At 49.6% G+C, this 20,979-nt stretch overlaps 2 protein-coding genes across 4 annotated transcripts in view; both read right to left on the bottom strand.

Annotated features, from left to right (window-relative positions):
* The window catches only part of mazb (MYC-associated zinc finger protein b (purine-binding transcription factor)), a 13,418-nt gene extending 5,342 nt beyond the window's left edge, over positions 1-8,076 (bottom strand). The window contains exons 1-5 of one of the 2 annotated variants that reach the window (XM_076264796.1): positions 7,387-8,076; positions 7,038-7,188; positions 6,087-6,622; positions 2,576-2,817; positions 1,123-1,186 (exon numbers count right to left, since the gene is read on the bottom strand). In XM_076264796.1, coding sequence (XP_076120911.1) covers positions 1,123-1,186; positions 2,576-2,817; positions 6,087-6,622; positions 7,038-7,188; positions 7,387-7,419 — 1,026 coding nt within the window. In that variant the 5' untranslated portion in view covers positions 7,420-8,076. The remainder of the gene's footprint in view (positions 1-1,122; positions 1,187-2,575; positions 2,818-6,086; positions 6,623-7,037; positions 7,189-7,386) is intronic. The other variant, XM_076264797.1, reaches the window with a different exon arrangement.
* Positions 8,077-10,865: 2,789 nt separating this feature from the next.
* The window catches only part of taok2b (TAO kinase 2b), a 28,705-nt gene continuing 18,591 nt past the window's right edge, over positions 10,866-20,979 (bottom strand). Inside the window, exons 16-19 of one of the 2 annotated variants that reach the window (XM_076264795.1) lie at positions 19,629-19,868; positions 13,963-14,175; positions 13,106-13,288; positions 10,866-12,304 (exon numbers count right to left, since the gene is read on the bottom strand). In XM_076264795.1, coding sequence (XP_076120910.1) covers positions 11,351-12,304; positions 13,106-13,288; positions 13,963-14,175; positions 19,629-19,868 — 1,590 coding nt within the window. In that variant the 3' untranslated portion in view covers positions 10,866-11,350. Of the gene's footprint in view, positions 12,305-13,105; positions 13,289-13,962; positions 14,176-15,370; positions 19,869-20,979 lie in introns of those variants that run through there. The other variant, XM_076264794.1, reaches the window with a different exon arrangement.

The raw sequence follows: 20,979 nt of genomic DNA, 5'->3' as shown, positions 1-20,979 counted from the left end.
AAATTTAAAGATTTAAAATAAAGTCTGACATCTGCTTGACAAATTGGAATGCCTATTTAGATATTCTGTAGATATACTATTATAAATACTTTCAACCTACAGTTTTATAGCATCATATATCATACTTATAGCATCATATATCATCAGTTCTGAAGCGGATTACAAAAAGGTTCATTAAGAGATTCCCAAACATTTGGCTGTTAAAGTACCGCAATGCAGAGTTCTTTATCCACAACCTTTACATGAAATAATGAACAGAATCAGTTTGAAATCAATGGGAGGGTATTTTGACTCAGACGTTCTACTCCACTGACTAGAACTCTGCCTTCTGATGAAGTATCATTCTAACTTCATCAATGCTAACACTACCATCAGTACAGCTTATTTTGATATTCATACATGATTGTGAGCAAAGGTGTGGATTGCTATGACAACACAAGCTGTATAGGACATGATACTGCTGGGGTTCTGGTTCCTAAGAGTGTGTGTCACAATGTGCCTCATATTGATGTACAGGGTTCCCACTCTAAGTCAAGTGTAAAATCCCACGACTTTTCTCTGACTTTCCCTGACAAGACAAAAAAAATATAATTTCCATGACTTACTTTAGTATTTACTAATGTATAGCATTCAAGATTTTTTTTACTTTTTAGAGTGGGAGATGAATAAATGGCCATTGAATAAACAAAGTTGGGATACTCAAGGAATATTTGAATTAATTTATTTTGGCAAGTAAATTTTAAACTGCTACAACAAAATTCCCTGATATTCCATGACGTTGACCCAAACATGGTAAAATTCCCTGACTTTCCATGTCTGCAATAGACTCTCCAAAATTCCATGATATTCCAGAAATTCCATGACCCGTGGGAACCCTGGATGTAGGATTTCTGTTTTTTTTTTTTGTCTTGTTTGTTAGATCTGTTGGACAAACTGTGCCCTGTCTAGGGACTGCAGATGTAAATTAGTCTAAGGCTAACTCTGGTAATGGCAACATTTATGCTAAAAATTGTACATGGTTCCTAACAAATAAAAGGAATAAATAAACATATATAACATATATATAAATGAATAAACACAGATATCTGCTGGTGGGGGTGCATGTGGGGGTGAGGTACGTACCGGACACTTGAAGGGACGCTCTGAAGAGTGGACTTGTCTGATATGACTATTGAGATGGTCCGGCCTGTGGGGAAACAGAAGTTAAGGATGGGAGAGTGTGTGACACATACACACGCACATACACACACACACACACAAACACACACACACACACATACACACGCCCACACACACACACACACACACACACACACTCACACTCACACACACACACACACACACACACACACACACACACACACACACACACTACACACACTCGTGCGAGCGCATATCTGAATGCAGGCGGGCAAAGCACGGGGCCGTGCTGATGACGTGTCGTGTGATGCTGATGACGTGTTGTGTGATGCTGATGACGTGTCGTGTGATGCTGATGGCGTGTCGTGTGATGCTGGTGTCCCCTTGGCTTAACTGTAAGTTTATGACTTCTTCATAATCAAGTGCATCCATTTATTCTCAATCATGACAGACTGGCGCTAATTTGCAAAGACGGGAATTCCCATGAACAACCTACTGTTCTCCCTGTGTGTGGTGCAGATCCACTATGAGAACACAGTTAAAAGCAAGCCAAACTGAACACAGTTAAAAAGCAAGCCAAACTGAACACAGTTAAAAAAGCAAGCCAATCTGAACACAGTTAAAGGTGCTCTATGCGATGTTGGGTAACATCACTTCTGTTGATGTTCAAACAAAACAGAGAGCTAGCTTGCTACTCCCTCCCGTGCAATTGAAACTCGCATCTCGTCAGTGATAGGCTGGAACAGTTTGTTACGTTTTTTTTTTTGGCCTTTATTTGGATAGGACAGTGAAGATAGACAGGAAGCGAGTGGGAGAGAGAGAGATGGGGTGGGGTTGGGATATGACCGCAGGTCGGATTCGAACCTGGGTCCCCGTGGGCACTTGGACCCACAGCGCCCCCTTGTTATGTTTTTATGGTCCAGGCTGGACCAGGTTGTTTTTGTTGCTGTTTTTGGAGCCTGGGCTGTCCACAGAGACCGCATTTTTTTACAGTGTATTCAGGGCACAGGCAGTTAGCGGATGGTGAGGTCAGGTGATGTTTGTTGTATGTGGCAAAACATTTTTTAGCTTAGAAACCGCATAACATCGCTTAGAGCACCTTTAAAAAGCAAGCCAAACTGTTTCATGGGCCAAGATAACAATGTGTTATTACACATGTTTTCAGACCTTCTTTTCGTTTCAACCAGCTGGACTTGCCATATTAGCATTATTAATCATCATTATTGATTTCTATATTGTGCGTCCTGGCTCTGGCTATAAGACTATTTACTCCAGGTATGAACCCCTTCCGTGCCATATAGGATCGTGCGTGAGGATCATGTTTGAGCATCACACTCCGTTTAAGTTCGGGACTCTAAATACTCGGTCCAGACAGGAGGTCATGTCTGAAAACAGCTCGTGTGTGTGTGTGTGTGTGTGTGTGTGTGTCACTCACCTGGAAAAGGCTTTGGAGCAGTTGGGGCACACGTAGGGCTTCTCGACGCCGCCCTGGTGCGAGCGCACGTGGTGGCTCATGCGGTCCTTGCGCTTGAAGCGCTGTTGGCAGATGGGGCAGCTGAAGGGCTTCTCGTCCGAGTGCGACAGACGGTGCCGGTTCAGGTGGTAGACGTCACGGAACGCTTTCCCGCAAGTCTCACACGCGTGGTTCTTACGCACCGGGTTAGAACTCACAGGCCGCTGGAGATGAAGAAGGGATAGAGAGAAAGAGGAAGAGGAGAAGAAAGAAAGAAAGAAAGAAAGAAAGAAAGGAGAAAGAAAGATGAACACACAACAAACCGACAGAGATAAAAAAAAGAGATGCAATGCAGGAAAAGGAGAAAATAAAGAACATTCATCAAGAGGAAGAGAAAGAAAAAAGGATGCATGAGAAAAGGAGGAGAGATAGAAAAGATGCATGAGAAAAGGAGGAGAGATAGAAAGGATGCATGAGAAAAGGAGGAGAGAGATAGAAAGGATGCATGAGAAAAGGAGGAGAGATAGAAAAGATGCATGAGAAAAGGAGGAGAGATAGAAAGGATGCATGGGAAAAGGAGGAGAGAGATAGAAAGGATGCATGAGAAAAGGAGGAGAGAGATAGAAAGGGACACACAAAAAAGGCACAGGACAGGTATTAGACAATAATTACCAAGAGAACGGGCACAGGGAGAATAATACATCTTTGAGAGATGATTTAGAATCACATCTATTACAATCAAGGTGGCTATTAACCCTTTAGGCGCCAGAGGTTTTTTTCTGAAACGATCAATTTTGGCATCTTCATTTCAAAAGGCTATATCTTAAAAGTGATAAGAGATAGAGACTTTCTGTAAATTAGAGAAATATTAAGGATGACCCAAAGTTTATGTAGAGATTAAATGTTTATATCTAATTTGCATATTATGACGTCATATGGTGGCGGCCATCTTGGATTATAGAATTTTCATGAAAAGTCGCATGTTTGAATGATAAAATGCACCACTTCTTTCCCCCCAAAATGTCCCTCACCTTCTGTATGCTATATTGCACAATACTGAATGCTCAGGTAAATAGTAAGTAGTGAACAAACTGTGTAAATCATTACTAATAAATGGCAGAAACAAACCAAATGCATGTAGCGGTAGACTGGCCTTTTGCTGTAGAGATTTTCCATTTACTACATACAGTAGGCACTCTGATTCCATGTATGGGGCACATATATATTATTCAGATGACACACAAACACAATTAGACAAGATCTGTTTAGTTCAAAAGCTCATTTGCCACGGCAAGGCACAGATCAGGAGTGATATGACGAGACAAGACAAGAGACAATGTTAGTATTTTTTTTTATTTTTTTTTGTTTATGTTTTTTTTTTTTCTTAGCTGACAAAGACACACACATCACAAGGACATGAACACACAAAAAGGAACACATAGTGTACTGTATGTCCTAAATGATCAGGGAAGTAGATAGCAAATCAACAGTGTAAATCATTACTAATAAATGGCTGACATTTTTTTTTATATGTAGCAGGCCTTTTGCTGTAGAGATAATGACTCCCTATCCCTATAGGGCCGGCATTCCCATCATCTTGTGATAGATTATGCATGACCTAATGTGTGTGTGTGTGTGTGTGTGTGTGGGAGAGGGAGAGGGAGAGAGCGTGTCACCACCTCCACCATGCGAGCAGCATGGCAAGATCTGCCTCGCGCGCGCCGAGTGGAGAGAATTTGCGCAGCTCGGACTAGGCCTACTGTCATTCTCATTGCGACTCCCCACACTGCCACTACGTTCCCCCCTAACTGTCCTATGAGCACTTCGACCTCGTCTAACATACCCAGTGGCATTATTAGACAAAGGCTCCACCACGTTACTGTCGCCGCGAGTGTGGAGAGGCACACGTTCAGAAGACAGAAGCTAGCGCTATGGACATTATGCTACCTCCACTATGCTACCTCCAGCCTCGTTCGCCACACCACTAACACCCAGCTAACTTCCCGATGAACACTCCTAACCCGTGAAACATTATTCCCACCAGTGACATTGGGCAAACGATTCAACGTTTGTGCTTGGTGTAAGCTAAACTATGGAGTAAACTCTCACTTTGTCCAGCTGCATCATTGCAAGGCACGGACGCATCTGAAGCCTCACTAAACAATTCACCGTCATTTTCTGAAGGCAGATATTCACCTTCAGAATCAGGGTCCGCGAATAGAAGACCCAACACTTCATTTCAGGTAAACTTTTTTGATGCCATTAGACGATAATCTAATGCAAATACTCGCTGACGTTGACAATATCGCTCTGACAAAGTGGCTCACACGCACACTAGCTCCGGTATTTCACGCACTGATTCAATGCTCTGTAGCTCAAAAGTTTTGTTCAAAGCGTGACCTTTTTCGGACTCGGGGATGACGTATGACATGTCTGCCATCTAGTGGAGTGGAAGTCGAACGAAATATGACACCCTATTTGACTAAATCGGCCGTTTTATTCAGTACCGCATCTTGTCGACTATAGTCGCCTGTGGCGGTTAGAGGGTTAACCCTTAAAGGAGTACCGTCACACCGGTGTGACGGGAATGTTGAGAAATGAACGTTCTAAAGAATATCTGGGTTCATTGAATTCAACATAGAATTTTAGAACCTTCAATTGTTGCAGAACTTAGAATGTTCAAAAATCTACACCTTTAAGGGTTAAGGCAGTGTTCCAGGTGACATGGCAGTGTTATTATCTATTTCTAAGATCTGTACCTGGATTCTGATTCTGGACATGTACCTGGATTCTGATTCTGTCCATTTCCAAACATTCTATGAATTATGTTGCCTAAGCCTGGAACAGTTGGCAAAGAGTATAGAGGTAACTTCTATACTCTTTGCAGTTGGTCCCCTGTGTAAAGGCCCATTCACACCAAGAACGATAACAAGAACGATAACGATAACTATAACTATAAATAAATATCGTTCTCGTTAATATGAATGACGACGTTCACACATAAACTATAACAATAACGACATGAAGAATGATATCATTGGGAATCACTTTTAGAGCGATTTTCAGAACGATAAAAAGCTAATAGCCAATCAGAACCCATCAAATTTTAACCGTCACATTCATTAACACAAGGAGAGACTTTGTTTATCGTTATTCAGTGTGAACGCTTTTATCGTTATGGTTATAGTTATCGTTCTTGGTGTGAATAGGCCTTTAGTTACACTTAAAGAGCTTTGAGTGGGAATTTCACTGCACTGTGACCATGAGAAACTCATGAGAATGCCAGCCATGACCTACAGTCTTCGCAGTGATGTGGTACGATCATACCCACTGCACACACACACCCTTCACTGACCACTCACACTCCCATCTGTGCACACACACACACACACACACCCTGCACTGACCACTCACACTCCCATCTGTGCACACACACACCCTGCACTGACCACTCACATACCCATCTGTGCACACACACACACCGCCCACCCACCTGCACCGTCTCCCCCGTCGCCATGACTACCGCAGTGGGCGCAGGGAGGGGGTTAACGGTCGTGGCAACGCTCACCATGGCCACGGCGTTGCCATCCTGTTGCTGGGCAACGAGTGTGGAGTTGGGGTGGGGGAGTGACAGGACTGTAGCCTGTTGCTGTTGATGCTGCTGCTGCTGTTGTTGTTGATGTTGATGTTGTTGTTGTTGCTGTTGCTGTTGCTGCTGGTGTTGATGCTGCTGCTGGGGGTTCAGGGGCTGGGGGATGGACAGGTGGAGGAGGGAGAGGGGCACAGTGGTGCGCACCTCCGTCGTCCCGATGCCCACCACCCCCATGCCCCCGCCGACGCCCGCCCCAGCGCCACCCTCCTCCTTGAGGGCCGCGGCGGCGGCCTCGCGCTCGCGGGTGGCGCGGTCCTTCATGCGCACGCCCGTGTGCACCGACTGGTGCCGGCGGAGGTTGTAGCTGTTCTTGAACTGCTTGCTGCAGATGGCACAGATGTGGGCCACGCGACCCGGCCGAGAGACCACCTGCTTCACTGGACGAGAGACAGACAGGGAGGGAGAGACAGACAGACAGACAGACAGACAGACAGACAGGGAGACAGACAGACAGACAGACAGGGAGAGACAGACAGACAGACAGACAGACAGGGAGACACACAGACAGACAGACAGACAGACAGGGAAAGAAGAAAGTAGAGGGTGGAGGGGAGAGAGAGGGGTTCAGCCATCTTGGTGAAGGAACAGGTTGTTGGAACGGGGTGAAGTTAACTCTGAGACTTCCTTCCCTCGGCTGCCTCTTCCTTCCCAGCTGGCTCCTTGGTTCGGAGACAGACTCCCTCTCCCCCTCCCTCTCCTAGTGACTCCCTCTGTCTTCCCCCTCCCTCTCTCCTCTCTTCCTCCCTCCCTCCCTCAGGCTCCCGGTTCCCCTCTCACCCCCCCCCCCCTTACCTGGAACCGGCTCCTCGTTCAGCGCAGCCGTGTCCACTGTGGATGGGGGCGGGGCCATGTGGTCCGGAGGCGGGGTTTGAGAAGAGGTCGTGTGGACAGGCATCAGCTCCGATTGGAGAGAGCCCTCCACTTGGGTTTGGGTGGGTGTGGTCTGGGGGGAAAGAAACAAATACAAACCATTCACACTCCCCCTCACACATACACAATTTACTGTACTTTGGGGATGACTTATTAAACGGCAACACTAAATGACAACGACAGCTACCAAAATACACTGACCGTTTGACCCACTGTAAGAAAAAGCCTCACACACAAGCACGCACATGCTCGCAGGCCTGCTGCTTCTTACCTGGAAGAGAAAACTGCTCCATGCAGCATCCATTTTGCTCGGCGCAGAGGAATCCGCTCAGCTAAGTATTCCTAATAATTGCGCTGTGACGGCGCACAGAGCATTAGGCTGCTCGAGCGACTGCCGTTATGCCACGGAGCTGAATATTGGTAAACTACAGAAATAAAGCCCTGTCGCGGAATCAACCATGGAATTAATCAATATAGTAGCTATATTATATCAACTAATTATTACCTAAGAATTAAAACGCATAAGCGATTTTAACATATGACTATACATCTGAATCCAGTGGACTATTCCTCTTGTACTTTGGCCTCCAACTTTCACGCATCGCATTACAGGATTTCGCCTGTCAAAATAACGCATTACTTTTAATATGCATGACTTTAAAAATTTAACATATCAGCACACGTAATCAATAATGTTGTTTTTAAAATCTTAACCATACATGATGCTAACACTGATCATAATGGTTGAATGTATTTCAGGCATTTTTTAAAAGTAACGCTTCCTAACACACGCATTACAACGAGTAACAGTTAATGTTTCGATTCATAAATCTGTTTTTTCTCGATTCCCCCAACAGGCCAATGGGCTGTTTGTCGAAGCCTCGTTGTTGGATTCAAGCCCTGACCCCGGCGGAGAGCGCGCGAGCCCGGCCGCAGCCTGCCGCTCCACCTCGGCGCTTCAATTCAGGGGATGTCATCTTTCTTTTTTTATCGCGCGCTCTCCCTCCCTCCCTCCCTGTCTCTTTCTTCCTTTTCTTTTTTAATTCCTCTTTCTTCTCCCCCTCCTCTCCTTTTCTCTCTCCGCTATGTCCCAGTTGTTGTTAAAGGGATGGTTCGCGGTGGGTCGGACACCCCCCTCTCATTTCCGTCGGTGTGAATGGAGCGCAGACTCCCTGCCTCGCTCCCTCCTCCCCGTTAGGATTTCGGCCGACAGAAAAGGAACTACAGCATTGTGCAGTCGGCAACGGAATAAAGGCGTTCTCTGATGCTTACATCACAGGGCCCGGCGCCTCCCCCGCTTTAGGTCTTGCGCGGAGGGAAGAATAAACAACTCGCTAACGGCGCGTCTTAAAGGGGAGCGCGCGATAGACGCAGCGGGCTTCTCGCTGGGGAACCAGGCGATGATGTCACGTCGCTCTGGCTGGCTAGTTTGATAGATGGCATGATTAGACCATACAGCAGTAAGCCTATCCAATTGCGCAACGACTGAATGACATACTTCATCTATTTTTGTACGGGCACACACATAACACAGTGTACCAAATATGTTGCAGTTCATCATATGCGACCAAATGTAGACTCATGTAAGCTATTTAAAAGGAATGCTTATGGTTATTCTTGACATGTTTAGTCAGCGATATATTAGTGAATTGAATTGAATTGAATTCCAGATGTTGCCGCAGACAGTTCGGAGCTAAATCAAGAAAAAAGGACAGAGACTATTCATGTTAATAACAATTTATTATCTTTTAAATTACTTTGCTTTTTTTTTTACATTTTTTGTCCAACACATTTGAAAGAGCCTTCCCCATTTGGTCAAGCCAGAATGCGCTTGATTTAAGTATTTAATAAGTTTGTTTTTGATTTTTTAAATGTAATTACTGAAAATGTCCTCTCAGCACATGGGCTTCTACCCAGCAGTCAGCCAGCCCCCCCAGCCCATCAAACCAGCATGTCTCATTGACAGCTGTTGTTTGGACTCCGCGCAGACAGGGGGCGCTGTGCTGGAATCCTCTGAGCATCTCCTGTGAGTCCTTGACTCCCCGGAGGGCCTCCTTACACCATATAAGTTCTGGGTCTCCTCTGCTCCCTGTGGGCTGATCTGAAACACATATGGATGGACACCCCGCTCCTGACCAATCCCACTGCACACACGAGCAGAGCAAGAGCTGTACGCTGGACACAGACCCCGGGCTAAATCAATGGCACAACCTCATTGGCCCTCCCCGGTCCACCCCACCGTTGACATGACATTAGGAGTTGTGCATGCACTCGACTCTTTCCACTGGACCCAAACAGAGGGGGCAGTTACGCAGAGCTGCTGTTTCTCACTGGTTTGGACCATCAGTTCAGTTTCTTTGTTTTTTTGTTTTTTGAATAGTTATTTCTCTCTTCATCCCCATCCTCCTCCTCCTCATCATCATCTTGCTGCCTCCTCTTCCTCATCTCCGTGTCAGCTGCCCAGTCTTGGCCACTAACATTTCTCTTTTTTCCACTCTGGTCCCTAATGCACACACTTTTTTTTTTGCAGTAAAGCCTTGTGTTTGTGAGTTTCTTGACTGTTCTCCTTCAACATGCGTACACACACACACACACACACACAGACACACAGACAGACAGACAGACAGACAGACAGACGCACACACACCTCATATCTGAACCATAAAGGACACTGTCACCCTCTCTTGGTGATCTTGACCCACACCGAGTAAGTGTTTCATTCCGTTAGTGTGAAGTGACCAGTCGCTTATGTACTGGACGACAGGTGTGTGTTTGGTCCAAACTTCACGCTGTCCACCCACTTGGGCAGCTTCAGCCCGGACAGCACCAGAGGGTAGTTGACCGGAACCGGTCAGTTTCAGGCCCTGAACCAGATGCACCCTGGGAAGGGTCCTGATGCTGTGTCTTAAACCAACTGATGCCTTTACAGTCTTAAGAATTTGTGTACATAAAAAAAATCTGTACGGGATTGTTCTGTAACATCATTCAGTCAATACACACACACCCACACACACACACACACACACACACACTTAACAATCATTAATAATCATTAATGCCGATTAATACACCAAACCTGACAACGCAATAAAAGGAGTGATATTTCGTTTTTTTCTGTCTGTTAGTGGTTTTCAGCTCATGAATGAGCCGAGTGGTTGCTCTTCAGCGCTTACATGAGAACAGCGACAGCTAAGGTACCAGAGCAGTGTGGAGAAGACCACCACTACAGTCAAACACGCGTCTCCTCCTCCACTGGACACATCAAGTCTGACTGCAACATGGTTTTTAACTTACTCATATCAAAAATGACTAGGATTCTCAATGCACCTATAGAAAAAAAAATGTGGACAGCATTGTTTAATATTTCCATTCATATTTACAATAGAAGATCCAGTACGTGGGGCAGTGATTCTAAACATGAACGATCTCAGATGCGGAGTCTCCAACCTCAAAGGTGATTGGCTATCAAAGTCTCCAACCTCAAAGGTGATTGGCTTTCGAATGTCTCCAACCTCAAAGGTGATTGGCTATCGGATGTATACAAATGCTTTCACACTTATCACATGCATTGGCTGCTACTCTCGTGGATATTCTGTGCCGTAGTCTAAACAGACGGTTAGGTCGGAGAGAGCCATTTTTAAAAATCACGCACACACACACACACACACAACCTCAAACACACACAACCACAATCCTGCTGAGGTGAATTCAGGCGTATGTGTGTGTGTGTTATGTCAGTGAGTCATTAACTTGGTCAACATTCAGTGTGTTCGTTGGAGATGACGTAAATACAATGGCCTGGCTCGTCCGAGGGTGGCACGCTGGCATCCCCTTTAACACGACGCCAGGGCCGATTGACAGGAGAGCAGAAATCGCCCTCCAAGAAGACTTAAAGGCAGCCCTGTCGGCATATGCCTATACTAGTGTCATACGTGTGTCTTTTTTCCCTCTAGAACACGATATAAAAATAATGAATAAAAACAAGCAACTACGATGACAAACGTAATAAAACAATAAGGATAAAAATGTGCTCTTTCTTGCATCTCTCCTATTTGACTTTCTTCACCTGCTTGTTTTTTTTTTTAGTTAAATCTCTACATAATCAGGACTACAGACAACTCTTACACATGCCCTCTATCTTATCCCGCCCAACACACACACACACACACACATACACACACTCTGTCTCTGTCTCTCTCTCACACACACCCACTCGTCCACGGCGTCTCAGTGGTTTAGGAGTAGGAGAGGTGTGAGCCGTTGGAGATGTGGGAGGTGACGGAGGTGCTGCGGCTCAGAACCCCGTCGGGCCCCGCGGCCGAGGCCCCCCCTCCAGAGGCCGTCCTGCGCAGGGGCTGGGGGCTGTTCCTGAGGGCCATCAGGCTCGGACCGCGCACCACCAGACCCCCGCCGCCGCCGCCACCGCCTCGGTCGCCATAGCCACCGCCTCCGCCGGACGAGCCGGAGCCCGAGGACGGGCCGAGGGAGGGGGGAGCGGGCGGCGGAGGAGGCAGCAGGGCCAGGGACTGGGAGGAGGAGCGCGAGGGCAGGTGCTGCGGGAAGGCGGACGGGTGGTGGCCGTGGTGGTGGTGGTGGTGGTGGTGCTGGGGGCCGGACGAGGGCGGCCACTCCCGGTCCCCGCGCTCCCCGCGCTCCCTCTCCCGCTCCCGCTCGCCGCCTCGCTCCCCGCGCTCCCCGCGCTCGCGCTCCCGGTACAGCTGCGGCGTGCTCTGGTGGTGGTAGTGCTGGGGCAGCTGGTGCCGGTGGTGCTGCTGGTGGTGGTGCTGCTGCTGCTGCTGCTGCGACGCCGAGGACGACGAGGAGGACGAGGAGGAGCGCGAGGATGGCGCCAGACCCAGGCCCTGACCGCCGTCCCCCCCGCCTCCGCGGCCGCCGTGCGAGGTCGAGGACGAGGAGGACTCGGCGCGGCTGGGCCCGCGGCGCGAGTGCGGAGGCTGCTGCGGACCCCCGCCGTGGCTCCAGTGGCCCGAGGGCCGAGGAGGCTGACCGCCGGACGGGTAGCCCTGCTTGGGGTAGGCCTCGGACGGGATGCCCGTCAGCGCCAGGCTGCTGAAGCCCAGGCGGAGGCTCTCCGAGTCGAAGGCCTCGATCTCGCTGGCCTGCCGTTCCAGCAGCGAGCGGATTCGCTCTGACCGCTCATTCTGCAGCGACAACATCTCCTCCTCAATCTGCACGCAGGGGGGGGAGAGGAAGGGAGAGAGAGGAAGGGAGAGAGGGGGGGGGGGAGAGGGAGAGAGGGAGGAAGGGAGAGAGGGGGGGGGGGAGAGGGAGAGAGGGAGGAAGGGAGAGAGAGGAAGGGAGAGAGGGGGGGGGGAGAGGGAGAGAGGGAGGAAGGGAGAGAGAGGAAGGGAGAGAGGGAGAGAGGGGGGGGAGAGGGAGAGAGGGAGGAAGGGAGAGAGAGGAAGGGAGAGAGGTGGGGTTAGGGAGGGAGAGAGGGGGGGGGGGGGGGAGAGGGAGAGAGGGAGGAAGGGAGAGAAGGGGGGGGGGGGCGAGAGAGGGAGGAAGGCAGAGAGAAGTAGGGAAAGGGAGAGAAAGAGAAGGGGGGAGTATGGATGAATGTCTGAAGCAGCAGTAAAATTCCCATCAAAACCACACACACACACACTGGGGTCTAAATCACCAGACACCAACATACAGTATTTCTAACCCATCATTCACACACACGGGTCTAAATCAGCAGACACCAACATATTCTATACAACATATACACCCTCTGCGCGCTCTCTCTCTCTCTCTCTCTCTCTCACACACACACTCTTACTCTCTGCTCTAGTAGGGCCCTGCGTATGGACACCCTTTACTCTCTCCCTCACACACACACACACAGGTCTAAATCAGCAGACACCAACATATTCTATACAACATATACAGTACACCCTCTTCACCCTCTCTCTCTCTCACACACACACACACACACACACACACACACACACACACACACACACACACACACACACACACACTCTTACCCTCTGCTCCAGCAGGGCCCTGCGTATGGACACCCTCTGCTCGAGGTCCTTGAGCTCGCGCTCGTGCTGCGCGTCCGTGTGGATCTTGATCTTGCTCTGGTAGGCGTTGAGCAGCTCCAGCTCCTGCTGCAGCTGCATGCGCAGCACCTGGTACTCTGCCTCCTGGGTCTCGTCCAGTCGCAGCTGCAGAGAGGGGTCAGAGGTCAACCAGCGGGGCCAGGCCCAGGGCGGGGCCTACTATCCTACATGGCGGCAGAGGAGGATTCTGGGATAGTGGAGGCCAGGTGAGAAGGCAGGCGGGGCTTTGTGTGTGTTGCCATGGCTACCAGGCAGCCACAGTGCAGTCTTTTAGCGTTTGGACAAACACATTTCTTGTGCGTGTACAACAGACTACAATGGACATAAGCCCACAGAGCTTTCTCAATACTAGTCTTGGACCAGGCTTAATTCATCCACAGGACATCGGTGAAGTGTAATGTACTTTTTGAAATGTTGCAGGTTGGAGTACAACTCTCACCACTGAACTGACCTTAGTGTCCAAACGCTGACAGACTGACTGGGTTTGCTGATGTTAGTGTTACTACCTGCTGACTATTTGATCCATGCTTGCTCACCATTGCATACATTTCACACCTAGACATCCAGTGAAGTGTGGATGTGCACACGTCACATACATGTCTGTGGTGGATGAATATATATATACATACATACATATATCAGATCTATATACATACATACATATATATATATCAGGTGAGAAGGATGAAGCTCACAGGAAAGGGGAGGGGTTAGGGTTGTGGTTTGGGCGTGAGGGGGCGGGGCATAACCTGTGATTGACGTGTCCTTGCCTTACTCACAGCCTGCGTGGAGAGCATGTCGTTGATGGAGTGGTCATACTGCTCGGCCAGGATGGCCAGCTTGCGCGTCTGCTCGTCCTTGAGGCGCTTGAGCACGGCCTTGTGCTCGCTCTTGGGCGTCGACTCCAGCAGGTGATTCCGCAGCGCCTTGTACTGCCGCGTCTGGATCTTACACGTCTCCTGGAACTGCCGCTTGATCTGCAGCTCCTTAGACTGCAGCCGGGGAGAGAGAGAGAGAGGGAGGGAGGGAGAGAGGGAGGGGGGGGTGGAGGGAAAGAGATGGAGCGATGGAGACAGAAGAAAGACAGATTGACAGAGAGAGTGACGGACACAAAGATGAAGCCAGAGAAGAGAAAAGAGGACACACAGAGAAAAGAGGAGAAAGACAAGACACAGAGAGAAAAGAGGAGAAAGACAAGAAACAGAGAGAAAAGAGGAGAAAGACAAGACACAGGTGGCCACATGGAGAGAGTAAGAAAACAGGAAAACACACACACACACACACAGAGGAAGGTCAGAATCAGAGACAGCAGCTACTACAGGTGGAGCAGTGTGTGTGTGTGTGTATGTAAGAGATGCATTCATATTTCTGCAGATTGACAATGACATTTGCAAGAATCACCACATTGAAAGTTTTGATTGGTTCAGTGACACTGATCGCAACTTTGAAAGGCCATGATTGTGGCTGGACACACACACACACAAACTTGGCTTGATGCATTTGGTGAGGCGTGATGTTTCCTCCAGAGTGTCTTCCCAGGCCAGAGGAGAGGGTCAGACAGATGAATCAGCTGGCCAGTGGTGACCTCACTCACTCACCTGTGCGGACACGAGCTCCCAGCGGACACTCACCTGCGCGTCACCACTGCACACCTGCAGCCAGCTGGACATTCCGCTCACTCATGCACTGAAGGCCCTCCATCCCCGAGCAGCTCATCGCAAGCAGATGACAGACTGACCTTACCCGCCTCAAATCCACAGATATAGTCCCTCACTGTTGCCTGTGGACGGCAGACTGACCTTACCTGCCTCAAATAGCCACATCCAGCCTCTCGCCGTGACCAGGTCTAGGCCTAATCTAGGATGGGTTTGATGCAGTTTTAGATGTGGGTCACTCATAGGTTTCCTATGGCTGGAGTGGCTACACACCAAACCTGCGTGAGTCTAACCCTCCTCCTCCTCACCCTGGACATGAACAACCTCATGGTCTCTAAGCCTCCTCCTCCGCACCCTGGACATGAACAACCTAATGGTCTCTGTAAGGCTGTTCTCAGTACCACCGCTGCCTCCAAGCCTACGGACCCAGTGTGCAGATCTATGTATGCAAGATGAAGGGGAGGGAACTTCAAATGAAAATGATGATGAAATCAAGACAAAGAACTGAAAGTAAAACAAAAAACACAAATGGTCAAACGAAAAAGAAATTTATTTCAGGAGTGAAAAAAGATGTCAAGTATGACAAAATATATATATTGCATATTCCCACCTTCACACACATATGGACATGTCCATTAGTACACACACACACACACACACACACGCACACGCACACGCACACGCACTTTCAATCACGTTTTCATTGAGAATGAAATGTAGACAAGATGGCTTCTCGGGGAGTCTGATTTCCAAATGCTGCAGATATGAACATATTCATAAAAAACTCAATGCCACATACTCTGGGAATCTGACATACAGCATGATGAAATACATCAAAACAGAACACAACTCATGTAAACAAACACAATAGGCCAAAATAATAACAATAACAACCCTTTTGTTACATTCCGAGGGGGCACGGGGGGGGCTATGGGGTGGGGATTTAGAGGGCGTCCTGCCATAATGGGACAAAAGAAAGATGGTTTAGGTATCAGTCTCTCCTCTCTCTCAAACTGCTCCCCCAGAGACAGCTGAGGACTCGGTTACTGTCTGAGAACAGGGGCTATTGAGTGCACTGCACTCGTATGCTAGAGCAGGACCTGGGGCGCATCGTTGAAATGTTTAAACATGTTTGGGTAACCGTACATGACATACAGTAGATATTCTGCACAATTGGAATATACATTCCTCACTCACTCACTCTCTCTCTCTCTCTCACACACAGTCTCCTCTCCTATATGTTTCTCAACATGGCTTCAGTGTTCAGTGCACTTCTAAACTCTTCATTTGTGCTAGGTGCGTTCAGTTCAGTCACACACACTTCTTTGGTTGGAGCTGGGCACGATTGTGCCCAAAGACACACAAAGGCTTCCCTAATCTGATCATCGATATGGCTTCAAAAAAAGACCTACTAAATCTACTAACCCCTTTCACACAGCGTGATGACAGCATAGGCTAGGCTAGCTCTCCAGCACCCTTCTCCTGCTGGTCCATAGGCTAGGCTAGCTCTCCAGCACCCTTCTCCTGCTGGTCCATAGGCTAGGCTAGCTCTCCAGCACCCTTCTCCTGCTGGTCCATAGGCTAGGCTAGGCTAGGCTAGGCTAGCTCTCCAGCAACCTTCTCCTGCTGGTCCATAGGAGCGACTTTGCATACGCGTAGCTCTTGCTACACAGACTATGTGTCCTCACGGGTGTGAATGAGTTAAATAATAAAGTGTTTACATGGTAAATATTTAATAATTAAGTTACTGCTTTGAAACAATAACATATATGTATATAAGTCTATAAAGAATCTACTAAGTGATAATAACCTTTATTTATCTCAAGCAGCTCCAGACTATATCCTTAGATGCCAGACTCTCCGCTGTGGTTCACAAGAAAATATATTGATATAGATCTCTTTATACAAATTTTAAAATCAAGTCACAAATGCACTGCATATCAGAACTCTGTATAAACCGGACCGTAACTCCCAAATCAGAAAGATCCATCTGGTCTGGTTCAGTTCGGTTTAGGTCCGCTTTGGCTCAGTCGTGAGAACGCAGGTCCTTGCTAGAACATTTAGGTGTTCCATTGACCTTATAAATGTTCTATTAAGAGCACTAATGGTTTCTGCTTTGGTTAGAACTCACAGAAGATGGCTATGGTGGGCAAAATCTAGAGAAAAGGCAGGGTAGAGCAGAGCTACTTGACCGTTGGATCTCTCTGGTCCAGGTCAGACGGACCCATCTCTTCACTAATACTAAATAAGGCTTGGGTGCCGTTTCACTTGAGGTCCCTCTTCCCTGGTCCACAGCAATCAGACTGGACATGGATGGAAACCGTTGTGGTTCCCGAAGAGCCTAACTATTGCACTGGAGTTCTCTCTGGGCTGTAGTGTTTCTGGATCTAGGGTGGTTCTTGGCCATGAGGCTGCTTTCACAGTGGCAGCTGTGCTGAAATGCTTTGGTGCGGGACTGGTCACGTGATGTGGTCACATGACCCCATGGTCACAAGCGGCCATTTTGAGATTTTGTTTTCCACTTGCACTCAGCTAACAGTGCTAAGCTAACTTCATAAGCTTGAAATCATAAGACTTCTTTAAAAATGTACATAAACAAAGACACACAGGCACACATACTCAACAACATTGCACAAACATGGTTTTAACAACAACCATAAGACATCATTCTCTTACCATATAAGAAAAAATAAAACACTTGTAAAAAAACAACAATGAAATGAGGAACTTTTACAAAAAGCATGATAGTGAATGACACAGAGCCACTCAGCAGAGGATGAAGGGGATATGATGTGATGGTGACATGATGTTGACTTGCATCCCAGCACACACACACACACACACACACACACACACACTGAGGGGAGGTGACCCCTGCCACCAGGACGCCGTGCATTGGGAGTGGGGGGCCTTGAAGGGACCCAAGGAGTGTGTGAGGGAGGAACAACACACACGCCCACACACACACACACACACACACACACACACACACACACACATAAACCAGACATGGATGGATAGCTAGATGGAACATAAAGACTGACACACTCAAACATACTCCTCCCACCATCTGAACCTCTAAGACTCTTAGTCCTGTTTCCTATGCTCACACTCTCATCCTCCTCCTCTCTCTTTCCCTCTCTCTCTCTCCTCCTCTCTCTCTCCCTCTCTCTCTCTCTCTCCCTCTCTCCTCCTCTCTCTCTCCTCCTCTCTCATCTCTATCTCCACGGCACCACCTTCCCCCTCATGCTCCTGGTGGAGGAGGTTCTGCGGAGGCCGCTCTCCCAGCGTCCGTCCTCGCGGTACATCCTGACCCTCTCCTCCGTCCTCCTGCGGTCCCTCTCTCGGCGCTGACGCTCGTGCTGCCTGCGTTCTCGCTCGGCCCGGGGCAGCAGCCTGGGCAGCCGGCTGGGCCTCTGCGCTCGCACGAGCCCCAGGGCGCGGAGCCGCCGCAGGTGGTGCGGCGGGAGCTCCTTTAGGACGCGGCCGGCCACCGCCAGCACCCAGGCGTTGGCCACGTCGGCCAGGACCCCCAGCGGGCGTCCGAGGAAGCGCCTGAGCCAGAGGCGGCCGGCGGCGAGCGAGGCGGCGTAGCGGCCGACAGTCGGGGGGCGCAGGTGGGGCTCCAGGCCGCTGACCGCCACGGGGATGCGCGACTGCCGCACGCCCCAGTTGCGGCCGGCCTTGGGGAACATGTGGTAGAGGTTGCGCTCGGTCACGCCGCCCAGCAGCGACTGGCACACGGCGAAGAGCGGCCGCGGCAGGCGGAACAGGAAGCGCATCCAGCGGCGCCGCAGCCTCTGGGGGGCGCCGTGGAGCGAGGCCCGCGCCGGACGCACCACCAGCACCAGCAGCAGCAGCAGCACCAGGAAGAGCCAGGGCGAGTTGAGCAAGAAGCCCGACACCAACGCCATGGGCACGTAATAGAGGCCCAGGCTCACCGACACGGCCAGCGAGAACAGGCCGGACGCCCACAGGGTCAGCCACAGGAAGGAGGAGAACGCCAGCGAGCAGAGCGACAGCAGGAGCAGGTAGGAGAAGAAGAGGGCCAGGAGGGCCAGCTCGGCCGACAGGACGAGGGACGCCAGCGAGGGCAGCGGCGGGCAGCGGCGCAGGGACAGCAGGAAGACGGACAGGGCGAGCAGCGTGAGCACGTGGGGCCGGGCGGCCGCCGAGAGGGACAGCGCCAGCGTGACGGCGTGGGAGAGGAGCGAGGGCAGGGAGGACGCGGCGGGCGGCGCCGAGGGCGGCGGAGGCTCCAGGTCCTCCAGCGTGTCGGGGAAGTAGAACTCGGACAGCTCGTCGCCGTCGCGCTCACGCACGCGCACGCGGGGACGCTCCACGGAGGAGGAGGAGGACACCAGCTCTGACGGACAGCCGTCGGCCACGCCCCTATCCTCCTCCTCCTCCTCCTCCTCATCATCATCGTCTTCCGTTTCGGTCTCGGTCTCACTTTGGTCGTCATCTTCATCCTCCTCATCCTCCGCCCACCGATCCCCATCTTTCCACTCCTCCGCCTGCTCTCCACACATCCCTCTCTCCTTCTCTTCTCTCCTCTCGTTTACTCCTTCATTCTCTCCCTCCCCGTCACCGGTGACCCCCCCTCCCAGATCCACCTCGTCCACCCCCCGCTCCCGTTCCCCCTCCCTGGTTCCTCTCTCCTCCTCCTCCACCTCTTTCTCCCTCTCCTCATCCTCCCTTCCCTCCCTCTCTCCCTTCTCCTCCTCCTCCTCGGCCCCCCCGGCCCCCCCGGCCCCTGGTGCCTGCGTGGCCCCCCCCTCATCACTCACTCTCAGGCTCTTGGGCTGCTGGCGGACCTCGACGGCGTGCTTCTGGCGCAGCTCCTGCTCGCGCCGCTTGTTGTACTCCGTCTGGTTGGTGAGCTCGCTCTGGTGCTGCGCGCGGATCAGGTCGGCCCGCGTGCGCTGCAGCGCCCCCAGCTGGCGGAACTCCATCTCCTGCGTGGACTCGTGGTGGCGCAGCAGCATGGCGCACTCCAGGTCCTTCAGCGTCTGCTTCTTATTCAGGTCCTGCAGGACAGAGCACAGAGAGAGGGGGGGGGGGAGAGAAGAGAGAGAGAGAGAGAGAGAGAGGGAGAGAGAGAGAGAGAGAGGGAGAGAGAGTGAGAGAGAGAAGAGAGAGAGAGAGAGAGAGAGAGAAATGTGAATATTTATATTGGTGTTCTTGGTTCTGAGCATTTTCCCTGTTTTTGTATGTGTGCCTGCTTAGTGTGTGTGTGTGTGTAATATCATGTGCTTTTGACAAATACATCATGTCTTGACTTGCATTTACATCATAAGTCTTGACTTGCATTTACATGACAAGTCAGCATAATGTAAACTTCCATAGCTATGCAGATGATACCCAATTATATATTTCTGTGGAAATATAACCCAGCTAACTAACCCAGATGGCCTTTGCACATGCTTAACCCCCATTAATCAGTGGATGAGCAACTATTCTTTAAAGCTAAATGATGACAACCATACTTTTGGTTGGACCAAAATCAAAGCGAGACACCGTTCTTAGTAATCTTGGGAACCTGGCCCACCAGGTCAAATCAAAAGTAACAAGCCTAGGTGTCATCTTAGATACGGAGTATCAGTAAAGTTACCCAGAAAACGTATTTCCACCTGAGAAACATTGCCAAGTGCGGTCTTTTTTTAACTCAACAAGATGCAGAGAAATGAATCCATGGCTTTATCACTAGTAGGTAAGACTACTGCAATGCACTATTAACTGATCTCCAAAAAAAGCATATCATGAAATTGGAACTCATACAGAACTCTGCTGCTAGACTTTTAACTAAGACCAACATCACCTCTGTGTTACCTGAACTGCACTGGTTCCCTGTTTCCTATAGAATTGATTTTAAGTTTATATTAATTACTTACAAAGCTCTGAATGGCATAGCACCTTTATATCTCTGAGCTTTATCAACCACAAAGGAAACTCAGGCTACATCTGCACTATGTCAGATACAAATGTATCCGACGCACTTTTGTTACGATTCTCCCTCCCTTCCACATTAGACCATCAGATCAGCGTATCCGAAGTGGAGCAATTTGGATCCGCTGAGACCCTGAACTCATTTTGGTCCGCAGTCGTACTGGACGAATGTGGACTGTGTGTCTGTAGTGT

The sequence above is a fragment of the Alosa pseudoharengus genome, unplaced genomic scaffold (genome assembly GCF_046254945.1).
Source record: "Alosa pseudoharengus isolate Yale_2024_CS ecotype anadromous, Long Island Sound unplaced genomic scaffold, YU_APseudo_1.1 YU_APseudo_1.1_scf_4, whole genome shotgun sequence".
NCBI lineage: Eukaryota > Metazoa > Chordata > Actinopteri > Clupeiformes > Clupeidae > Alosa > Alosa pseudoharengus.
Note: the sequence above shows the minus strand (reverse complement) of the source record. Positions and strands in the feature narration are given on the sequence as shown.